At 52.2% G+C, this 24,137-nt stretch overlaps 1 protein-coding gene across 1 annotated transcript in view; it reads right to left on the bottom strand.

Annotated features, from left to right (window-relative positions):
* SLC13A3 (solute carrier family 13 member 3) overlaps window positions 1–24,137 on the bottom strand; it is a 74,625-nt gene that overhangs the window by 43,202 nt on the left and 7,286 nt on the right. Inside the window, exons 2-3 of the mRNA XM_058685839.1 lie at window positions 3,298–3,563; window positions 476–636 (exon numbers count right to left, since the gene is read on the bottom strand). Of these exons, the coding sequence (XP_058541822.1) occupies window positions 476–636; window positions 3,298–3,563 (427 nt within the window). The remainder of the gene's footprint in view (window positions 1–475; window positions 637–3,297; window positions 3,564–24,137) is intronic.

Genomic DNA, 24,137 nt, shown 5'->3' on the forward strand with positions numbered 1-24,137 from the left:
TGGAGTACGAGGCAGTGAGCGCCGTCCCAACTGTCCCCCCGTGGACCTGTGTCGGAACTCCTCTGGCATGTACATCCAGGAGCAAAACCGCCGGGTTACAGGGTCTGTGCACATTGCATTTCTCTGGGGATTAGCGATGCTGAGCATCTCTTCAAATGCTCTGAAGCCAGGCGTAAGTATAGTACCTACTTCATAAGGTTGTTTTGAGAGGTAAAAGAGACAGTGTAGGCAAAGTGTTGAACTCGTCACTCGGTACACAGTAGGCACTCAGTGAATGCAATTCAAGAAAGAAACAAAGGTGTCAAGGTTTGACGTCGCTAATTGTCAGTTACTATTATTATGTAAACACTCGGCACATAATATGTGCTCAGCAAGTGCGTTTGCTTCACCTTCCCCTGCAACTTTTGGACACCCTGCTCCCACTCTTGTGCATGCTGGGTCGGGGGGCTGCCCCGGTGCCTTTCCACAGCCTCACCTGTGTTCTCTTCACTCTGCTGGCCGAGGTCCTTCCGAGTCTCCTGGCCAAAGAGACTTTTCAGGACGGCGCTGGCGATGGGCAGCATCATGGCGGTGGAGGCGGTGTTGCTTAGCCACATGGACAGGAAGGAGGTGGTCACCATCATCCCCAGGATGAGCCTGGGAACAGAGGGAGTTAGAGACGTATCCAGAACGGGGGCCCAGGAGGTCCTCTGGTCCCACTTTGCCACCTTGAGGAATCCAGCCACTCGTTTTACCGACGGAAAGCCAAGGCCCAGAGGGGACAAGCCAGGCGACAGAGTGGGGACCAGATCCATTCGCCAGCCTTATCTCAGGTCTAAGGAAACGGATTCCACATGGCCACGGATTCACCTGGCCATGGGTCTCCCAGGCAAAATAGTCCAAAGACACCCAGCCCCGAAATTTTCTCCCCTTTGTCCCCCAGTCCTTGATGGCTTCCATTACGGAATAAAATTGCCTTGGTTCGCCCCAAGACCCTCCACCGTATCCCCTCAAACCACCTTTGCCAGCCTCCTCTCCCAGTTCCCCTCCCATTCCTACCAGGCACCGCCTCAGACTCCCCTGAACTCATCAGCACACCCAGACAGGCCCTGACCCCCTGCCTGCCTGCCACTGCTCGGCCCCTCCCACCCACAGGAATCCGACTTCCATGATCTTTTCGCTTTACATTGAACTCTTAATCGACCTGGAATTTGTTTAGATGGATAGTACGAAGCAAGATCTAAGTAGTTTTTTTTGTTCAAAGGATAAGCCCGTTATTCCAAACCTTCACCGTTTACTGAATAATCCTTTCCTTCCTCCACCGATTGAGATTTCTTCTAGAATGTTATGCGGCATTTAAAAATCTATTTCTGGACTAGTGTCACACTGTTTTCGTTGTTCTGACAACGAAATCACTTCTTGGGATCACTTCTACAGCTAGACTCTCTCCCACAGACATGAGGAAACACAGCTACAGAGTCGGGCAGAGTGCTGGACACATAGTCGATACTAGAAACCTAGGAGTTACGTAGAAACTTCTTCTCCCTAACCATTACCCCCGGCTACTTTATCAACCAAAGAGCTTCCAAAGCTCATCTCCACTGCCATCACCCCAGTCCAAGCCGTCACCCTGTCTCGTCTGGACGCCCAGAACAGTCTCCTAACTAGGCTGCATCCAGTGTCTCACTCCTCGTCTGCTCTCCACGCGGCAGCCTAGAGGAATTGTGTGTGGTTTTTTTCATGCAAATCTAGTCATGTCATTCCCCACCTTAGAACTCTTTAAAGCAGAGATTCATGACCAGTGTGGATAAAATTCAGGATAGAAATGAGGGGGAGGTGCATCTTTATTGTATTAGTATCTAATAGAAATCAAGTATTTCCTTTGGGGATAGACAAAGGCAACAAAGTTCAATAGGAGCAGAAGTGCCTGGGACTCGGTCGCCAGTTAAGATCACAGATATTTTCATATCATGTCGTAATAGTCGCGAACATCTTGGAATATCACTGACACTGGGGCTAGAGGGAGTTATTGTAGTTGTTATTAGGTCAGTCGCTAGATCTTATCATTTACTGTAAAGGAGTGCATATGGGACTATATCATAAATGTGTGTGGGGTTTTTTTTTATTAATTTTTTTAATGTTTATTTATTTTTGAGAGAGACAGAGACAGAGCAGGAGCAGGGGAGGGGCAGAGAGAGAGGGAGACACAGATTCCAAAGCAGGCTCCAGGCTCCAAGCTGTCAGCACAGAGCCCGACGGGGGCTCGAACTCATCAACTGCGAGATCATGACCTGAGCCAAAGTCGGATGCCCAACCGACTGAGCCACCCAGGCGCCCCACAAATATGTGTGTTTTTAAAAATCTACTTGGATGACTGCATTTTTGCTGTGGTTGTTGTTTTTTTCCATCCTATGTGTTGTGAGCTTTAGACATTTAAAAACATTATTCTAGCAAGGGATCTTTAAGATGCAACAGATTGCAAAGAAAAAAAAAGATTAAAAGAACAGTGAAACCCTATTTAAAAAAAATTTTTTTAATGTTTATTTATTTACTTTTTTGAGAGCAAGAGAGACAGAACAGGAGCGAGGGAGGGGCAGACAAAGAGGGAGACACAGAATCTGAAACAGGCTCCAGGCTCCGAGCTGTCAGCACAGAGCCCGATGCGGGACTCGAACTCATGGACAGCGAGATCATGATCTGAGCCAAAGCTGGATGCTTAACCGACTGAGCCACCCAGGCACCCTTGAAACCCTATTTAAAGGTCGTTTAATTTCTCTCAGAACAAAAGTTCAAATCCTAGCCAGGGAGCCTGAGGCCCTGCAGAAATGGACCCCTGCCACCCTATCTCTCCAAGGCCATCTTGTGCCCCGTTCCCCACCAGCCTTGGCATCTGGGCTATTAAATAGCAAAGTAGGATGATATCGGCCGGGACTTACTGCACTCTTACAGGTCTAAGCTATTGTACCTTCACCTTACAGGCAAAGAGAGAGGAGTGGAGTCATTTCTCAGAGCAGGAAAGGTGGGATTCAGCCCCCAGTGGCCTGAGTCACACTGCTAAAATGGCCCTCTCTAAAACTGCTGGACACGAATCCCCCCTGGTGGGGCCTGGGGTATGCATTTCAAGTGGCCTCCCCAGGTGATTCTCATGCGCTTCTGAGAGCGACCCAGGAGCCCAGCACTGTGTCTGACTTGCGGAACGTCCGGGGATTGAATGAGTCAATGGCAGGTGGGACATGATAAGCTTGTTGACCTGGGGGACCGGACCAGACCAGACCAGGAAGGGTGGGTTTGGGCTCCGAGGGACGCAGTCCCTCTTACCTGGTTGGCTGGACCCCAACGAGCATCAGGACCTTGAGGGCGATTCTCCGGTGCAGCTTCCACTCCTCAATGGCGCTGGCCATGATCAGACCGCTGAGAAAGAGGAAGTTGGTGTCCAGGAAGTACTGGGGGCAGACCTTGTTGGAGGGCAGGATGCCCAAGAAGGGGAAGAGGATGATGGGCAACAGGGCTGTCACCGAGAGGGGCAGGGCCTCCGTGCACCAGTACACCGCCATGAGCAGGATGACAAACAGGCAGCGGCCTTCCTGCAAGGGGGAGATGTAGTTCAGGAGGGGGTCAGCGGAGCCCCAGGTGGCAGGGCGAGAAGAGGTCCTGGGGCAGCGCCCATCAGAGCATGTTCCTCAGGGAGGCTGTGGAGAGCGTGAGTGCCCAGAGCTTTGGCCTTGAACAGATAACATCACCTGAGCCCCATGTCGCTCAAGCGTGCAAGGCGGAAGCGACACCTGTCCGTTTTACAGGACTGTTGAGGATTAAACGAAACACTCCGTCGTTTTAGAAGTAGACGCCGAGATGAGCATGAAGGCTGAACATAGTTTAGTTGGTAGAGGATCCCAGAAAGTTCTGGAAAGGCAACAGGGAAGTGAAACAGAAGGAAGCCAGTACAGACTGGGTATTAATGAGAAGATTAACCCTGTGGGCAGTTGGGGCTCAGTCCTGATGGGGGACCCTGGGAGAGAGTGTAGCTCATGCTTCAGAGCTGTCCTCCTGGGAGGCAAGGAAGCTGGCTTTTCACCTGCCAACTCCTGGCCGTCACTGGTTGAAGGCTGCTCCTGGGAGCATTAACTCTCCAGCATTTCCAGCCTGCCCCACGTGCGGTGAGAGAACACACTTGTGCAGAGCATCTCGGGCACGTGCAGACTGGTGAGTGCCAGGGGAGATGTGGGGAGTGAAGCAGTGGCCGCTGGCACATCCATGACATGACACTTAGCACAATGACCAACACATAACACACACTCTGCAAACAGTAATAAGAATAAGCGACATTTATTGGGCTGTTAAGTACCAGGAACTGTTTAATCCTCACAAAATCCCAGAGGAGTAAGCATCCCCATTTTATGGGTCAGGAAGCAGAGATGCAAGGAGGTCACGAGCAAGGCGATGATTGTGCAGAACAAGGCAGTTGGCCTCCAGAGTCATCGCTTTTTTTTTTTTTAATTTTCTTTTAACGTTTATTCATTTTCGAGAGACAGAGAGACACGGAACATGAGCGGGGAAGGGGCAGAGAGAGGGGGAGACACAGAATCGGAAGCAGGCTCCAGGCTCCGAGCTGTCGGCACAGAGCCCGACGCGGGGCTCGAACTCACGGACTGCGAGATCATGACCTGAGCCAAAGGTGGACGCTCAACCGACTGAGCCACCCAGGTGCCCCCAGAGTCATCGCTCTTAACCAAGTACCCCCAACTGTTATCAGCTGAATATTAGAACCTATGACAAGTTGACAATGTAATATTAAAGATCCGGAACAAAACAGATCAGCAGTTGTCAGGGCTCAGGCAGGAGGTGTTGTGGGGTGGGGAGGAGGGGGGGAAGGAGAGCTGCAAAGGAGTACAAGGGCACCTTCTAGAAACATGAGTGCAGTAATGACAATGCCTTCACTTCTGATGCATCAGTATCCCATAGGATCCATCATAAAGAGTGTCTAACTATTCACATGGTCACTGTTGAATAAAGCTACTTACTGTCCTGACCTCGCTTTCTTATGTTCTCTCAAGGCAATGACCTCGCATGTTCCAGTAAACACAGACTATTTCTTGAATTTGGTGCTGTCTGGTGCCATTTTATGCTCCTTATTTCTCACTCCCAGGAGGTTTGGTTGACTTCATTCAGAGTCCACAGGACATTGACCTGTATTCCATCTCAACAGGCACCATCTGAACAGAACATACCCTCGGCCACACAGGCCAGGCATCAGCTACGTGCAGACACTAGGATGAGTTAATCCATCTAACAGAGAGGCAAGGGCAGGATCAGAGGGACTGATGTCTTTGGCAATCTTCCAAGCAAAAATTACTAGTGACTAGGGTCTCGGGGGGCGGGGGGCAGTGGAGGTTGTGAGAAGCGGTCAAATTCTGGGTCTGTTTCCAAGGAAGAGCCTGACAGCTGTGTGGAGAATCTGTTAGGAGGTGTAACGCAAAGAGAGGAACCAGGAGCGATTCCAATTGTTGATCTCAGCAGTTGTCATTTACTGAGCCGGGGAAGACTTGTGAGATATACCCACAATCCATTTCCGTACCTCGAAGACGCATCCTGTTTTCTCAACGACCGGACCGGGAGTTGAGGCCAGGAAAATGAGTGAGGCATTTAACCATTTAAATTTAACCATTTAAAGGGCATTTAACTGCCCTTTAACCAGCAAATGTGACCCCGCCAATCATGGAACGGTCCCCTATGGCTGGTTCTTCTCAAACTCAAATGACCCTCACAGACTCTGCTCCCCAAGTCTCTCGGGAGCAGAGGTATGATGGTAAATGTTGGACAACTGGCGCTCTGCAAAGCTCTTTCTGTGTGTCTGTGTGTGTGTGCGCGCGTGTGTGTAAAACTGCTTGATTACTATTCAATTCAGCTAAGAAGTCACTCATTCATTGACCAATGAATTTGGTTCTACTATGAATGTCAGCTTATGTTTTTATTTACATTAATAATTAAGACAAGAGGGAACCAATGAAGTATGTCAGGAATTCACTCATTCACCAATGACGCGAGTCACTTCTTTACTGAATCAAGTGAGAGTTTTCAAATACTGGAAGAATATTCCCTCATCTTGCCGGGGCGGGGGTGGGCTATTCACCATGTAACCGCTGTGACCGCCACACATTGTTAAGTTTGATCTGCACTTTTACCATTTTCCATCACTCTCGTAAATCTAGACAAGCCACAAAACAAAAAGCTAAGCCCTGATTTGTGGTGTTTGTCAACTTCTATGGTGTAAATACCCCCATGTGGTTGATTTCAAGCTATCAAGAGACATCACTGAACACAGCGTTGGAATGAGCCCGGAGATATCACATCGCTACGTAGCATTTCCTCCACACATACTGATGTAAATAAAGCAGATATAGGTAATCCTAAGACCACAGGTGAGAGTAAAATAATCAGGAAGTGGTGAGCTTTGAGTATCTATTACCTCTGTTTTAATATATTGAATCACAAGTTCGTATAATTTCATTTTAAACAATATCTATGTTTCACAACCGGCTGGCCAAATTTATGACAATTTGGCAATCAGATGTCGAGAGCTGATGCCTATGCTCCAGGACGCTGCTGTGAGCTTCTAGGCAGAACATCCGTGCAAACCACCACGCCTTGCCCCCCGCCGCCACACCCCAGGAATCTGGATCACGTTCCGTTGCAAACTTGACGTTCTTCAGCCCATGTTTGGTCCCATGTTCCATAATGCAACTGTTTTTTAAGGTATACAATTATTTTCTGTCAAATTTTGCTGCTGGCTCAGGAAGACAGGCCACGTCTATCTTGTTTTATGTACCATGGGGTTGAAATAACCAAATACCATGGACTGAGTGACTCAAACAACAGGCATTTCTTTCCCGCAATCCTGAAAGCTAGAAGATCTAAGATCAAGGTGCCAGCAGATTTGGGTTCTGGTGACAGCTCTCCTCCCAGATGGGCGTCTTCTCATTGTGTCCCCACCTGGTCCATACTTGTTGTATGCACGCAGAAAGCTCACTTTTTTTTCCAAAGGCTGTAATCCCATCACGGGGCCCCACGCTCATAAACTGATCTAATCTCACAGTTTCCAAAGGATAATAAATGGATTGTATGAGCAACTTTATATCAATAAATGTGATAACTTAGAAGAAACAGAAAAGCTCCTGAGAAAACACAACGTCTCCAACCATCAGAAAAAGAGAGAGAAAAGCTGAATGTTTCAGTATCTATTGAAGAAATGGAATCGATTATTAAAAACCTTCCTGCAAAAAAACCTCTAAGGCTTGCTGGCTTCAACGGTAATTCTCCCAAACTTTTAACAAGTAAGTAACACACATCTTACACAAGTGCTTCCAGAGAATAGAGAGAGAGAACACTTCCCAATTCATGGTGTGAGGCCAGGGTAACCCTGTTACTGAGTCATTCTGACAAGGGCACTAAAAGGAAAGAAAAGACAATATCATAATGGTCCAGCATTGATGGGACACACAAAGTCATCTGAAAAACCAGTTTCCTTTTCTAGCCTGCCTCGTGTCACTATGCAAAAGAAGGACAGGAACAATGACAACCGAAACCACCAACAGCTTTGAGTGTTTATTAAGTTCCAGCACTTTCCATGTATGAACTCATTCAATGAGAAATACTATTACTATCCCCCACTTTTGAGGGGAGGTTGGAAAGGGACATAGATTCGGCCGTGCACATAAAGCTGTGACCGAAGTCATTCAGTCTCAGGGTAATGTTGTCGCGCACAAACGAATTAGTCTAGACAGGAATTCTAATTTTAACCTCTTTTCTTTAAGCATTTAAAGGACTCCCAAGTAAAAGGAACACTAGCAACGACCGAGATGCTTACTGTTGCCCGTGCGCTCTGCCGAGCAATTCACACACGTTAACTCCTTCCATCCCACCATCACTGGGAGGCAGGCACTACGTTCTCCACTCTACTGAGGGGACAACCAAGTCGGGTGACTTGCCCGGGGTTGCTGAGGTAGAGACAGAGCTCGAACCCAGGCGATCCGGCTCCAGAGCATGCGCCTCTGTGCCACTCTGCACGATCCATGGTTACCCCTGTTCCATTCCCGCATCCTTCGACTCTCTGGCATCCCTGGAGCCTCTCCCAGTCCTCGAGCCCACTGGCCTGGTCTCGCCATGTGTGGCCCGCCATTGCTTCTTGCCTCTGCCCCACTTCTTGTAAAGAGCACGCTCCTAATAACCACCCTGTCCCCTGCCAACGCCCCATCCCTGGAGCCTCACCCTTCTATTATGGCTTCTCTCCTCCAGAGCAGAAGCTAACTGGAGGCTACCTCACTCCCTCTTTGCATGATGGCAACACCAGCACCATATCAAGACTGATCATACACCTTCACGTACCGGGAACTTACTGCGCGTTAGACCCCGTCCCAACTGCTATCTCAATTGACTTGCGCTTGTCAGAACGACCTTGTGAAGTCGGTCCCATGATAATCTCCGTTTTACAGATAAGGAAACTGAGGCACAGAGTGATGAGAGTGACCACCAGGGCAGCCTGCTGGATAAGAACCAGGCGTGCTGGCTCCCGGGCCTCTGCTCAGCCTGAAGCTACGGCAGGAGGGGGAGGCGGGAGAAGCTAAGCAGGCTGTTCCCAAACGTCCAGTCAGTGCCAGGACAGGTAACAATGAATAATTTTTTTTTTTTTTTTTAGCATAAGCATCGCCCATGTCATATGTGGGACACACTTACACCAAAAATAATTATTCATTGTTTATCTGAAATTTTGCAACCCTGTTTCGTCTGGCAACCCTAGCTGGACCCATACTCCAAAGAGGCGAGAAGGGTAAAGGCCAAGTGTTTCTGGAGGACTGGAGGTGGGTCACGAGGAGAGAAGTTCACTAGAACTTAAGCCCTGCCTAGGAGGTCTGCTTTCAGGTGCTCTAGGGCCCCCCAAAGAGCTCATATGCAGCAGACCCATGAAAATCCAAGCACTGGAGGGGAGCAGCCTATCAGAGAAAAGCATCTCCCCAAAGGGGACCGTTCTGGCAGGTGCTGGGAGTGGGTACCCTCTCACCTCCACCCCCTGTGATGCTCACAAGAGAACGTGTCAGAGAATGTGCCAGGCCCCGGGCCCAGAAGGCACAGCCAGCTGGGCAGAGAGGCCCGTCAGGTGCTGACCTGCCTCTGCCTGCCCCCATGCCTTCTCTCACAGTGCCTGTCAGACAGTTAGAAACTCCAGAAAAAGGGAGAGGACCAACCCTAAAGGAGAGCCCTCTTACCAGGCTCCGGGCCTGTGGAGCTCCCAGGTGGGGGGCTGGAAAAGGCTTCACTTCCGACCAAGCTCATTGTTTCAATCATCACCTGGAACTGCCCGTTCTGATCTCGGGATTGGGACCGTGCTTGTGTATTAAAGTAACTGGAGGACTTTAGAACTTCTCAACAGTGATGGGAGAAGTCACGAGGTCTGCAGGAGTTTTAATCCCAGTGACCACAGAAGAACATCCCCTGCTGAATACATTTTAGAGCAACAGCAGGAGAGAAAAACAAAACAAAACAAAACAAAACAAAACACGGCTTTTCAAAAATCAGCTTTATGAGCTATAACTTACATACCATCAAATGCATCCATTGGTTTTTTTTTTTTTTAAGTTTTTTAGTTTATTTTCTGAGAGAGAAAGAAAGAGCAAGCAGGGAGGGGCAGAGAGAGAGGGAGAGAGAGGGAATCCCAAGCAGGCACCACACTGTCAACGCAGAGCCCAAGGAGGGGCTCGAACTCACCAACGGTGAGATCATGACATGAGCCAAAATCAAGAGTCGAACGCTCGACCGACTGAGCCACCCAGGCGCCCCAAATGCATCTGCTGTTAAGTGTACAATGTGAGGTTTAACAAATGAACTCACCCGTATCACATCCCCTTCGAGATACAGAACGCTTCCATCACCCCCAGAAGGTTCCCTCTTGCCCCCTTCAGGTCAATCCTTACACCCCTTCCCAAAACGCTGCTGTGATTTCCCCTGCTATAGATGGGTTTTGCATGCTCTTGGGACTTAAACGGAATCAGACAGGATGAGCTTGTATGCTTTTTGCTCCATACAATGCCCATGAGGCTCCTCTACGTGGCTGTGTATGTCAGCGGTCTATTCTTTGTTACTGCTGAGTACTATTCCATCCTGTGCACACACCACCCTCTATCTGTACGTCTTCCTGCCGCCGGACATTTGCATTGTTTCCAGATTGGGGCAACTACGAGTAAAGCTTCTGTGAACATTCAAATACATCTGCTTCGGGGGTGCCATCTTATAGGTCCTTTGGTGAAGTGTACAATTACCGCGTATTATATAGTGGAGGGGGGGCGGTTTCTGGTAAATTCTGGCTGTAAGGGTTGCCTTTCAAAGGCTCCGAGTCCCAGGCCTGTATTCTCCCTCTCCCTCTCCTCCCCTCCCCTGTTCTCCCTCTGTTTCTTTCGCTCTCCTCCCTCTACTCGCTCCCTCTTTCTCTCCCCACCCCCCCCCCCCCCCCGGGTGCTCTCGCCAAGATGTCAACAATAGCCCTTTGCGGAGGAACACTCCAGATACGGCACAGGTCAGCTGGGGAGGTGACCCGAGGCAAATGGCGGGAATTGGGAAGTTGATCCTTGGCCGGCATGGGGCTTTGCCAGTAAGTGGGTCAAGAGTGTGTTTCATTACCTTGCTGGTTAGTTAGGGATTGGAGCAGGGCCGAGGTGACCCCAAATTGCTTGCCTGCCCCAGCTCAGCTTCCTGTGGGCAACTGGATTCACAATCACCAGCTGGATGCCAGACATCTGGCGGGGAATTAATAAGTACTGGCCCTCACCCCCCATCCCTGCCAGGCCTTGAGGACGGAACTGACTTCCAGAGAGCAAAAATCACACAGGAGGCGTGCAGGCAAGGCCTGGAGAGGGCGGCTGCCTACGTACACACTAAGTGGTGGGCTCTCAGAGACCAAGCAGGCCGAGCCAGTTCCTGCCTCCAGGTCTTTGCACCCGCTGCCCGCTCTGCTGTGTCCCCTCAACCCTGACCACGGGTGCAGCTGGCTCCTGCTTGTTGTTTGGCCCTCCTCTCAAAGGTCACCTCCTCCGGGAGTCCCACTCTGACCAGGCTATCGATTATCGTCTGATTTCCATGTTGTCTGGCCTTGCTCTCGTCAAGCGCTTCACAATTAACCCGAGTATTTCTCGTTTGCTGGCTTCCTGTTCTCTCTTCCCCCAACCAGACCCTAAGCTCCAAACAAACAGGACTCTTGCCTTTATCTGTTCACGTCTATCTCCAGGGCCTCAATGGATATCTCTTCAATGAATGAAGAAACGATCCGAGTCAGGGATCCAAACTCAAGGGCGGGCGACAAGTGAGTGAGTGGAGTGGGCTGGCGTGAGAAACATCACATCGTTTCCTCAAGTCTGACAGTGCTGTAGGTACAGAAAACCATCCCTTTGGAAGGGGAGTGGAAAAGCCCAAGCTTGGTGACAAATGAGAGCTGGCGCTGGGCTTCAGCGTCTCGAGGGCAGCAGGGAGGAGTTGGGGACGGCGACACACGGGAAGTACAGGCCTGTCCAAGAACACCGACTGCTGCCCGGTTCATGAGAACATGAGCCCCACGATGCCAGATCTCCTGCTTTTTCAAAAGAAGCTTGAAACTGTGCTTTTATGTGGAAGCTCAGAGTTTTAAAAGATTTACTTAGTAAGAGCAAAGTGTAGGCAAACAAAAACAAAAACAAAAACAAAAAGCCCACATCGGCAAACAGTAGCAAGCCCATGGTCACCGGTTTATGATCTCTAGTTTAAATGGTTTTCATTGGTGTAAAATCCCAGAAAAGGGCTTACACGGACCCAAATCCGAATCTAATGTCAAGTTGTTTACAGAGTACTAGGGATCCTAGGATGCTATATTTAAAATCTCCACTCCCTTTTAAAATTCCTATTTTACAGCTATAGAAACAGAGGTCTGGTGAGGAACAGTGATCTCTTGAGGACCAGGCAGAATTCAAAAGCAGATCTCACCACACCCGGGCCTGGTTGCCATTTAAACAGTGGACCAGGGAGGGGTGCCTGGGTGGCTCAGTCGGTTAAGCGTCCGACTTCAGCTCAGGTCATGATCTCGCACTCCGTGAGTTCGAGCCCCACGTCAGGCTCTGTGCCGACAGCTCAGAGCCTGGAACCTGCTTCGGATTCTGTGTCTCCCTCTTCTCTGCCCCTCTCCTGTTCGTGCTTTGTCTTGCTCTCAAAAAATAAGATTAAATAAATAATGGACCAGGGAGTAGGGTCCGGGTGGATCCATGATTTTATTCCAGCCCACAGCACATCTGTCCCACCTCTGCGTCTGGGTCCTCTTTTCCATGAACTCAGACCAGCCACTTGGCTGCACGGAGGCTCCTTCTGCTGGTCTGCAAATGGAGACTTCCCTTGATCCCTCAAGGGCAGATTCGGGTCGAAGCACAGAGTCACATGATCCCAAGGCCTCATTCCTTTGAAATTTAACTTCTGGCTGGGGCAGGTGTCTGGTCCTGCACAGACTTCCTTTCTGGGTCATCTCTGAGTCAGCAACTGGCCTCCTCGCCACTTTGTTCAGGACAGGTCGGTCATCTTGCTGAGGTGGCCCACGGTGGAGGGAGTCATGGCCTCAGGTGAAATATCTCTCAGCTGCCTGGCCCGTCCCCTCTGCCATTAGAAGCTGGCGCAACTCAACGGAAGCCTCCAGGGGTGGGGATGCCATTGAAGGAGGCTGCGGCCCAATAAGACAGGTGCCAGAAGCTCTGGCTGGTCCTGGTTATCACGGTTGACTCACGGGCCAGGCTTTGGGCGAACTTCATGTGGATGGGGTTGGGGGATGCTGAACGGAAAGTGGCCAGCCTTTTTCTTAGAAGATCTCCAACGAGATCTCCAGGGCCGGGCTGGCCAAATACAGAGCTTCAGGCCACACGCTGCTCTGCAAGTTTGAATTCGTTAAAACGGAAGGAAATTTAGAATTCCAGTGTCTCAGTCACGTGAGCCACGTTTCAGGGGCTCAGCTCACTACTTGAGACTAGGGTCTAGGGTCTACCATTCCGGATGGAACAGCTAGAAATGCCCATCATCACTGAAAGTTGTGTTGGATGGAGCTGCTCATGGGCTCGAGGGCCAGGAAGCCCGTGTGTGGTGGTTCCACTACGGAGCTCTGAAGGCAAGCCACTGACCGCTCTGAGCCCAAGTTCCTGCACCTGCCGACTGACGATAATAATAATGACCCGGGGATGTTACATCAGAGAGGATCCCATCAGAAGAGATGTGTGCAAAGGCATCTGGAATATGCAACCATCGGGCAGGCTGTTTTAGGAGTGAGATTATGAATGAATACATGTCTATTTCTTCATTATTTTCCCTACTTTCCAAATTTCAACTACACATATGGTTTGTCTTTTTTTTTTTTTTTTTTTTTTTTTAAGTTTATTGATCTTTGAGAGAGAGGGACAGAGTGCGAGCAGGGGAGGGGCAGAGAGAGAGGGAGACACAGAATCCAAAGCAGGCTCCAGCCTCTGAGCTGTCCACACAGAGCCCGATGCGGGCTTCGAACCCACAGACCTCCAGATCATGACCTGAGCCAACGTCAGACTCTTAACCGGCTGAGCTACCCAAGCGACCCTGGTTTTTTCTTAAAGAAGACAGTCTCTGAATACACACAAGCACTAGATCTGTAACACACTGGGGGTGTGCTCCTTTCTGTGAAGATTACTAGACATTTCATTGTTCTAGTGCAGCAATTTGAGGCCAGCCTGATTTCTTCCTCCTTATAGCTCACCAGAATTTTTTGCCTGGATAGCCAGAAGATTTTTTTGTTTAACCCTCTAGTCCCTTAATGTTACCATGACATACACATCTCAATGTTGATGAGTCTCTATACGTTATTTTTTTCTGGGAGACAGAAAATCTGCATATGTTTTCCTTTAGTTTCGGGGCAGTTTTCTGCTATTAGAGATTCTAATACTGACGGTCCCCAACGTACGACGGCTTCACTTAATGATTTTTCTAGGTTAGGAGGGTGCAAAAACAACACGCGTTCGGTAGAAAGCGTACTTTGAGTTCTTAAGTTTGATCTTTTCCCGCCAGCACGGGCCATATATGTTGCCCGGCTCTCTCGTGACGCTGCACAGCGGCCGTGACCCCAACTCCCGGTCGGCCACCGCGATCCCGAGGGTCAACAACCCACACGCTCGCGACCACCGCGCGTCCATACGACTGTTCTGCCCTCCATGTTCACTAAAGTATTCAATAAATCCCCTGAGATATTCAACACCTCATTATCAAGTGGGCTTCGTGTCCAATGACTTCGCCCAGGTGGAGGTTGATGTAAGTGTTCCGAGCGCAGCCGGGCTAAGCAGTGCCATTCGGTAGGTTAAGTGCAGGAAACGCATCTTCGACTCGCGATATGTTCAACTTACAAGGGGCTCATCGGGATGTAAGTGGAGGGAGTTGTGCTGTTTTCTGCTTCCTTTGTCTGTTTCCTTATTTCGCCTTGAGCCACACCAGTTAGGCGGAAGTCAGATTTCCTTTGGATTCCATACGGATCATTTTTCCTCTCATCCTTTCTTTCTTTAATGCCTCATTTTGTTCAGTCTTCCACCTGGACATCACGTCCCCGGTTATGTTTTTAATCTTTTTCCACCTTTCGGTTTCTAGTATGGCTTTTAGACTAGAACGGCTTGATTTTGTTCTCTCCCACCCACTTCCGGAACAGGGCTTTTTTTTTTTTTTTTTTTTTTTTTTTTTCCCCACGCCCTTCTCCTTTTCACGGTCTCCTCTTTGACCCTTTGATTTCCTGATCTTGAGATTTATTTTAGGAAGGCCATCATTTCTTTATGTTTCATATTTCACAGAGAAACGTCTGTTCGGTAGTTTCTCCTACTTGGTACCACAGCCGCTTCAGCATTTATTGTTTCCTTTTTTACGATGTCCTCTGTCTTTTTATTTTTCATGCTGGTTCCTCCACATCAACACAGAATGAGGGGCATTCTTCTTTTCAGATGAGTTCTTTGTGAAAGGCAGGCGTGGGGAGAGGGGATGGTCGAGGGGAGAGGGGATGGTCGAGGGGAGGGGGGAGCCGAGGCAGCAGGTGTCTAGGCATTTTTCTGCGAATTTTCTCGGAACCCTGTCTCACCGGCACTGCCCTGGAGTGGGTCTCTGCTCTAGGCAGTGAGCTCACTGTGGGGACTAAGTGTGAAGTCCCAAGAATGTCCCAGTTCTTTGGGGTCTCCTTGGGCTTTACGCCTCTTCGACGAAGAAAACGAGACCCATTACAACCATACAGCTGGTCGTCATCCATCCGTTGTCTTCCTCCTGCCCCCTTAAAGCATCCTATTTCCTGCCGAGGGTCTTCGAGCCTCCTCATCCAGTTCATCTGTGTTGTCACATGGGTCTCGGGGACTCAGCCTTCCCTGCCGCGCATGCCCCAGGCTTCACCAGCGTCCAGAAGGGCTCAGGGAGTCGAAAACTGCTTGCGGAGAGTCTGCCCTCTGCCCAGGAACCGCGAAGGCTCTCGCCTCGCTCTTGGTGTCCCGCAGTGGGGTCCAAACCCCACTGCCGTCGTCAGCCCTTCTTTGCACCCGGGGCAGCGTTGGGGACTGCCGCCTTTCCTCGCGACGGCATGTTCTGTTTGTTGCTCTTTGTTGCTGCTTGCAGACCGCTTCAGAAAGGTGAATGGAAGAGAAAAGGCTGGATGCCACCAACTTAAACCAGAAGTGCCTCCCACCTAGCAATCTTGTTCCCAGAAACTACAGTCTTGCTTTTTGTATATCTGTATTTTCTAATCCTTTTACATAACAGAAGTATAGCACGGGCATTGGGATTGGGCAAGCCTGCATTAGAAATGCAATCCTTCCACACTCTGGCTGTGTGATCTGGTTATTTAACTGGCCTCTGCCTCAGTTGCCTTATCTGCTGTAAGCACATAATAATAGTACCCACCTCAGAGAGTGATTTATTTTATGTAATAGAAGAAGCAGTTACCCAGCGATAGTCCTGTGAGAATATTCAATAAATATGAGCTGTTATGTTTTATTTATTAGTAGTAATCAGAGAGTAATGGTACTATAGTCTTAATAATACAGGTTTAATTTCTTGAAGCTAGGCTTCAAAAATGCTATTCGTCATTCTTAAAATAAATCTTAAAATATGAGAGCCAGCATGAACCTGAGATCATTGCATAAAATGTTTTTTAATGTTTATTTTTGAGAGAGAGAGAGGGAGACACAGCGCACGAGTTGGGGAGGGGCAGAGGGAGAGGGAGACACAGAATCCGGAGCAGGCTCCAGGCTCCAGGCTCCGAGCTGTCGGCACAGAGCCCGAGGCAGGGCTTGAACTCATGAACCGCGACGTCATGACCTGAGCCGAGGTTGGACGCTTAACCGACTGAGCCACCCAGGCGCCCCCTGAGATCATTCGATTCGATGGTTCTCAATAGGGGGGGGCTTTTGTCCCCTGGGGGGCACTTATCTGGGGACACTTTGGGCTGCCATGATGGAAAGGGTGTTACTGGTACCTGGTGGGTAGAGGCCAGGGATGCTGCTAAACATCTTACGATGCACAGGACGGCCCCACAAGGAAGAATTATTTGTTCCCAGCGCTGTCACCGTCACTAGTGTGAAGGCTGAGAAACCGTGGTCTACCCTAAGCCCTGGTACGATGGCTGCCCAGAGAATGAAAGTGGCTTGCCTGAGGTCACACAGCAAGTGAGAGGTGAGGAACTTGTACCTTGTTTCATTGAAAGACTGTTGTGCTTTGAGCTTTGCCAGGCAGAGGAGCCGGGAGCAGGGCTGGATGAGGGAGAGCCCAGCTTAAACTTTGCTCTGTGGGTGCCTCATCTGGCTTACGCCCCTCCTGGCCCCGGGTGGGAGCCACGAATGGTGGGGTTGGTCACCAGAGTCCCTGACCCTTACAGGAAGCCTTATAATCCCCCCCCCAACACACACACCCCCCACCAAAGAAATCCCAGCCTCTCGGATTTAGCCAACCCGTTACTACAGGGATTAAAGTCTGCAGACAAAATACGCGGAGATGAGTGGGGCAGAAAGAAGAAAATGCCGTGTCAGGTGGTTAATTTTTGAGCTGGGGAATGCTTTCCAGGCAGACACGAGGCCACTTTTGCCCCGGCGCCCCCAGGCTTGCCCCTTCTCACTCAGCAAACGGTCTGTTCGCGAGGGCAGGGTCAGGCGCTGGCCAGAAACTGTGTCTGTGGCCATCATTCCTCCTGCGCCCCATCTCCCTGTTGGGTCGCTGTGGGCATTTTTGTCAGGGCGCTGAGCCACGGCCAAGCTCTCAGCGGGCACCGGTTGGAGGCCCCATGCCAGGCAGAGAGCTGGTCGGCCAGCCCTTCAGGGCGCAGGACTGGGGCCAGCTGCCCACGGTGGTGCCCTCCCGCTGCCCAGAAAATGCCCTTTCCCCAGGAGTGCGCAGGGCCGACTGTGGGAAGCCTCGAACTCTAGCAAGGCAGAAACCATGCCTTAAGCCTCCTGGCATATCCTCTCATGACCCCAGCTCAGGGCCCGTGCCGTGACCGGAACCTCTGGAGCCATCGCTGCTGGTGTGAGAGACCTCGAGCAGGCCGCCTCCCCATCGGAGCCTCGGTTTGCTCACAGGTGACGTAGGAGCGATGGTGTCCCCATCGCCAGGATGGTCCAGCACGCGGAGGAAGGCCAGCCCCCGAGAGGCAGGAGCTGATGAGATCAACAAGACCTGCATGGGGAGCTAGGACCCGGGGGCTGAAATCTGGGCCTGATCCCCCAAAAAGCAGAGGCCCCTATGAGTCACGCCGTTGGCATCCCGAGCCGGGGTGCCTGGGTTCGAATCCTGCCTCTATGCTTCCTGGAGTACGTGACTTGACTCTATGCCTCCGTCTCCTCATCCGCAACACAGGGATGATGGTGACGATAAGGATTTCGACTCATAGTTCTTGTCTCAAGGGGAAACTAAGTTAACGTCGGTGAAGGGCTGGGAGCGATGGATGGCAGAGTTAGCACCTCACAAAACGTCCCCCGTTACTGACGAGCTCTGTGTCTTGCCCCCTTTGCTTTTCTTTTACTCTCTTGCCCTTCGAAATGCGCTATTTCGCCCCAATGATCCGTAAGGATAAAGGTGGTGATTCTAAGCGGGACACAGATATGGACCCCAAAGGGAAGGGAGTTTGGAGCAGACACACGACAGGCCCAGGGAAAAGGCCCAGCCTGGCAAGACGAGAGAGAGCCTGAGAGAGGCCAAGAGGCATCTAGGCATGAGGCCTCCATTTGAAAAGAGGGAGGGGAATGAAGCCAGCTGCGGCTCAGGGGCACAGGCCACCGGGAGCCACGTGGTCCTGGGAGTAAACCCTCATCCAGCACTCAACACGCTGCAAGCCTTGGACCGACACATGTCCCTCCCGAGCCTCTGGGTCCTCGTTCGTAAACGAGGAGGCATATTACGCCGTCCTGAGAGAGCCGGGAGGGCGATCAAAGGGAACGTGGCCATGGCCCTTCTCCGAAAGGCCTGCAACGCTCTGGGCATGTCCCCTCTCTCCCCCCAGCCCCCAGTCTCTCAAGGGACTGTCCCTCGTTGCCTCAGAGCAATACCACCGCTACTCGACATGGCCACATGCACCGAACGCTGTTCCACACCAGGCGGGTTCCCGTGGACTCCTTGTTTTTAGCCCTACCCCCAGCTCCGTGAGGCAGCCACAGCCACAACCACTGTCCCCTTCTACCATGGCTCAGAGAGCTTGAGCGACCTGCCCAAGGTCATACTGCCTCAATGTGAGCGGGAGAGGAGACTAACTCGGCTACCGTTTCCGGAGACCTTGCCCCGGCCAGCCACCAAGCGTGCCTCCGACACTCACTAACTCAGCTGCCTGGCACAAGACCCTGTTTAGAAACGAGAAAACAGGCCCAGACAGGTTCCGTGACTCTTTCCTCCACGTGGATTTCTAGCCAGGGGTGAAGTGCGACTCCCGCCACATGGTCTGAGCCCAGAGCCCTCGACCAGGCTCAGCACCGACAACGACAGTGACGGTAACAGCCAGCACTGAGCGACCAACTCTGTGCGCGGCCGAGCTCCTTAGACTTACTGCGACCTTGGTTCTACACGCAGTCTGGAAGGTTCTATTAAAGAAAACAAAAGGATCCTCAACAGAAAGGCTTTCTACAAGCCCGTTCGCGCCCTCTCTGCGTCTGTTCAGTCTTGAGGATAAGCAGTGTGGACCTTGAGGGTGAGTTCCGTGTGCCCATTTTCTGGAGGAGACCGGGGCGCGGAAGGTTAAGTCAGAAACTAGCCCAGGGCGACCCAGAGGGAAATCGTGGAGGCAGCCGGGAGGTCTGGGTCTCTAATTTGCAACCAGGGCTCCCGCCTACCCTCTCCTGGGCCTGAAAACACCCAGGAAAGCAGGACCCACCCGTGTCCATCCAGGCCCTAGACGCAAGGGGGAGAAGAGGAAGAAGCGGTAGGAAGTGACCTGCCTCGGGAGACCTGAAGGCTGCAGTCACCTCACCCTCCTACCCTCCCTTTGAACTGGACTGGGTCAGACCCCTGGACTCATTAGCAGATGTTCTAACAAGTTCCAGCTCTTGGAGCCACTCATTAAAAGTGCTCCTGGGGTAGCTCACACAACACAGCTGCCCAAGCTTCACTAACCATTCACGAGCCAGACAGACAGGTGGGGAGGGTGGGAGCCCCACGGGACCCACGAGGCCCCAGGGGCCTGACTCGGCCCAAGAAGGACAGAACACGCTGTTCCGAAAAAAGAGGGCAACGCCCACTGTGGGACCTTGGGTGGCTCTTTTTACCTCTCTGGGCCTGTCTCCCTAGCCGTCCAGAGGGCCCTTCGGTTCCCACCATGGGGCAGGGGTACACCTAAGCTTCTTCGTTTCACCCTGCTCTCCTCAGATCCCCTTCCCCACCCTGTACGAACAGAAGCCCTTTCTCCGGCTGAAGGGACCTCCGGCCTGAAGGCGCTGGCATAGGATCTGACTCTAAATCCCAGCTCGGCCCTTGAGCTTAGTTTCTCCATGACCAGGGGGCCAGGGGTCTGTCTCCCGGGAAGGGCTGTCTCGAGGGCCCAAGAAGATCGTTTGATGGTTCCTGCACACCTGCCGCGCTCTGCCTCAGTGCCTTTGCACCTGCCGTTTCCTTGCTCCTCCCTTACATGTGCCCAGCTTTGCTCAAGTGTCATTTCCTTCAGGTAGTCGTTCAAATGTCCCTTCTCAACGAAACCTTCCTGACTCTAAAACTGCATTGTCCACTTCCCACTCCCCTTCCCCGATTTTATTTCCCCGGGGTACTTCTTCTTATCTGGCATATCCTAGACCTTACTTATTTACCTGTTGTGGGTGTTTTCAATGTCTCCCCGTCTAGAACGTCAGTTCCACAAGTATAAAGACTTACGACTATTCGGTTCACTGCCACGTTCCTCTGGGATGGCAACCAGCATGCAGTAGGTGCTCAATGAATAGTGTTTGACTGAATGCATTCATCACTTGTGGACAGGGCCTGGCACACAGGAAACTAGAAATACCCGTTTTTATTCCATATTTGTTGTGGACACATTTATTAAGCACCTACTGTGTGCCAGGTGTGGGAAGGTGCATTGGTGAACAAGACAGGGTCCCTACGATTTCAGGGCACTTTACTGGATACAAAGCTCTTGGCCCTGGATCCTCACCATGGCCCCATGCGGTAGGCAGGCCCATGAGACAGATCAGGACACCGAGGCGGGCAAGTGCTCCCCCCCACTCCCAGAGCAAGTTCTTGGCCATGCTGGCATCCATCCCGGGTCAGCTGAGGCCACGTATTCCCCGCAAGCACTACTTTGCCTCACTTCCTTCAGGCACTGGGGGTCTGCCCTGCTCCTCACATTCTCAGTTCTGTTTCCCATCATCCCACCCCTACTCTGGTCCAGCTGGCCCCGCTCCAGGCATCCTGGGGGCCGGTGTGGTGCATGACGGGGGAAGCTGGCCCCTGCCGCTGAGGCCCGACCTGTGGAGTTTCCAAGCCCCTTTTGACAATGACCCTCCACTGCCCACAATCCCTCACTTCTCAGGCCTCTGGGGCTCCAGGTTTCAGGCCAAGAATAAGAAAAAGACGTTTTTCTCTGATAAGCACTAGCTCACTTAATATTCTCGGCAGCCCCTGGGAGAGGAACTTATTCCATCTTATGAGGAAGGGAACAGAGCTCAGAAGACGAAGAACCCACACAGTGAGGAAAGGGAGGAGGCCAAGAGGATTCGGGAGCAAGCCTCACTTCCCGTAAAGCACTTCCAGACCTCCGGATTCGTGGGCTCCTTTGTAAACGCGAACGCTATTAATAATACACAACTAGCAAACGTGAACGTAGCACCTCCTATGTTCTAGGCACAGCCGAAAGTTTCTAAGGTGTATGAGCCAATCTTCACGGCACCCCTATGAGGTGGGTCCTAGCAGTGTCCTCATTTCACGGAGGATGAACTGAGGCACAGAGAGGCTAAGTCACTTGTCCGAGGTCACACAGCCAGGAAGGGGTAGAGCGAGAGGAGTCCAGGAAGTCTGGTTCCAGGGCTCGTATTCTCATGACTCTGCCCTCGCCACCTCAGAAAGGGATTCTGGGGGCGGGCACCCCAGCCCAGTGATCGTGGGTGGACCCATTTTCCAGAGGATGAAAGCCGAGGCCCTGAGGAGGCCCAGGCCCCACCGAAGAAAAAGGTCAGGAGCGGGAAACGGAGCCAGGCCTCCCGGGTTGACGGTCGGTTCAGCGGGGGTGAGAAGGTGCTCTCAGAACGGGACTCAGTCCCCGGGGTCCCCGGGGTCCCCTACAAGAGGCGGGAGCCGACCCGTGGGCAGGGTGCCGCACCAGGCATCTGCCGTGTCCTCCGGGTCCCCACATTTCACGTCCCGGTCCCGGGCGTGGGCGCCCCTCGCACACCCCCCCCCCCCCCCCCCAGCAAACCGTCTACACGTCTGTGTTTGGGGCTGGAGCAGGGAGGGGCAGGATTTGTCTTCCTTCACCACCCCCCCTTCTGTTCCAGGCCCCCGGCCAGCGGGGAAAGCAGCTTGTCAGGAGAGAAAGGTGCAAGCAGCCTGTGAAAGCTCGGGGACAATTGAGGCTGTGGGTGGCAGTGAACAAGGGCTTCCCTTGTTTCTCCCAGCCAAGGCAAAGGTGGCTGTCCCCCGCCCGCCGAGAGTCCCGAGGGCAGAGGGGACAACGGGTCAGCTCCGCCTGCCTGGAGCTGGTCTGTGAGCTAGGCTGGGTGGCCGGGGTTTCGTCTCGCCTGGAACGCCCTCCATTTCCAAACCCTCTCGGCCCCGTGAGGCCGTCTGCAGCCAGGCCGTGTGCCCACAGGCCTGCACTTCCCCTCGTGGCCTTGGCACGTGACCGCGCCTGCCTCACAGGCTGGCGGGGGGTGGGGATCAAAATAACAAACACACTGAAGGCAGGGTTCTCAAGCGCCGCACCACCGACGTCTGGGGCCCGAGGACTTAGTCGTGGGGCGTCCTGGGCACGGGGGGATGTTTCGCTGCATCCCTGGCCTCCACCCGCTAGATGCCAGCGGCCACTCCAGCACAGCTGTGACAACCATTAATGTCCCCAGACTTCACCAGCCGTCTCCTGGGGAGCAAAATGCTTGAGAATCCCTGATTTAAAGCGTGCCCCAGAGCCTAGAACGTAGTAGGCGATTTGTCCGTGAAGTCAGCCAACGTCTGTCGAAACCTTCACAAACATCCTCGATTATCATCATACCTGCGTATAGAGAAAATGGAGGCACAGAGAGGCCAAGCGACCGGCCTAAGGTTACACAGCCTATGAAAAAGCCAGGATTTGAACCCGAGCGGCGAAAGCCAAGCTCCTACATGTCATGCTTGACCCCCTGTGTTCGTTCCTGTCTTCAGAGAGCTCCCCGAGAGACTTCCGAACTCCTACTTGGGTGACAGGTGTCTCTTGGGAAGCTTTTCCTGATGTCCCCAACAAGTCTAGCACAACAGTCCCTTCCTTACCCCTTGCCTCCACTGAACCACGAAGGAGTGTGGGCTTTCAGCCAGGTAGACCCAGGCTCAAATGCCAGTCCCGCTGCTCATTCAGTGACTGTGAGGTGTTGGCAAGTGGCTTCGCTTTTCGGCCTCGACCTGCCCGCTTATAAAATGGGTCCATTACCCCTGTGTCACCCATCGTGCCTAAGAGCACCGACTCTGGAGCTAGAGTGCCAGGGTTTGGGTCCCAGCTCTGCCACCCCCAAGCCTTGGGAGCTCGGGCAAGTGACTAAACCGTTCTGTGCCTCAGTTTCCTCGTCTGTAAATGTGGACGCTAACAGCACCTGCCCCGCAGAGCTGCAGGAAGCGTAAATGTGCTAGCTAGCGGATCTTGAGTGCTTTGAGCCGTGCTGGAGAAGTGTTGGCTGTGACTCTTAGGAGCCTCTTGGGGAACAGAAAAGGGGCCATGAATTAGGCCTGTGGGGCAGGACGTCGACAAACTTGAATTCGTTTCCTGCAGCCTCCCAGGGACCAGCACATTCCCGTAGGAGCGCTTAATACGATTGAAATCAAACCCCACTTCCTGGCCCACCCTGGTCTGTGCCCCCACCCCAGGCCCTTTTCCAACCTCTTTATCGACTGGGGATCACCGTTCGGTCCTGTGTGTCGTGCTTCCCCTGACCCGACAACACAGGCTCCTTCCCCTTCGTTGCCCCTCGCCTGTAAATTTCCGGGACAGGCAGCAGGGCCAAGAGCCTGGTACCCTTATTATGCAGATAACGGTAACAGCCAGGCTCCTTTATTGAGCACCTACTATGCATCAGACACCTTCAAGTCTTCCCAGCAGGTTGGTGTCATTATGCCCACTTTGCAGGTGAGGAGATTGAGGCTCAGGGAAGGGAGGGGACTGGCCAGGAGGTGCTCTGAACTGTGGCCTTGTGCGTCTCTTTCCTGATGCGTCCTAGCCAGAGAGGGTGACTCGGGAGCGCGTGCGTGACTTGGCTTAGGCCCGGCCGGGTCCGGCCTTGCTAAGGTGCTGACTTTGTGTCTTCAGGGTCTGGGGGGTGTCAGAACATCCTGCTCATCAGTCCAGAGGGCACTGTCCTGTTGAGTCTGGTCAGGGGACGATCTTGCTCCCTGCTGCATCACCAGGAATTGCATGGGCCTGTTTACACACCTGGCTGGAGCTCCAGGAAAGTGGAAAGTTGGCCGGGCCTCAGAGGAGCGGT

Source organism: Neofelis nebulosa, chromosome 9, assembly GCF_028018385.1.
Source record: "Neofelis nebulosa isolate mNeoNeb1 chromosome 9, mNeoNeb1.pri, whole genome shotgun sequence".
NCBI classification, from domain to species: Eukaryota; Metazoa; Chordata; class Mammalia; order Carnivora; family Felidae; genus Neofelis; species Neofelis nebulosa.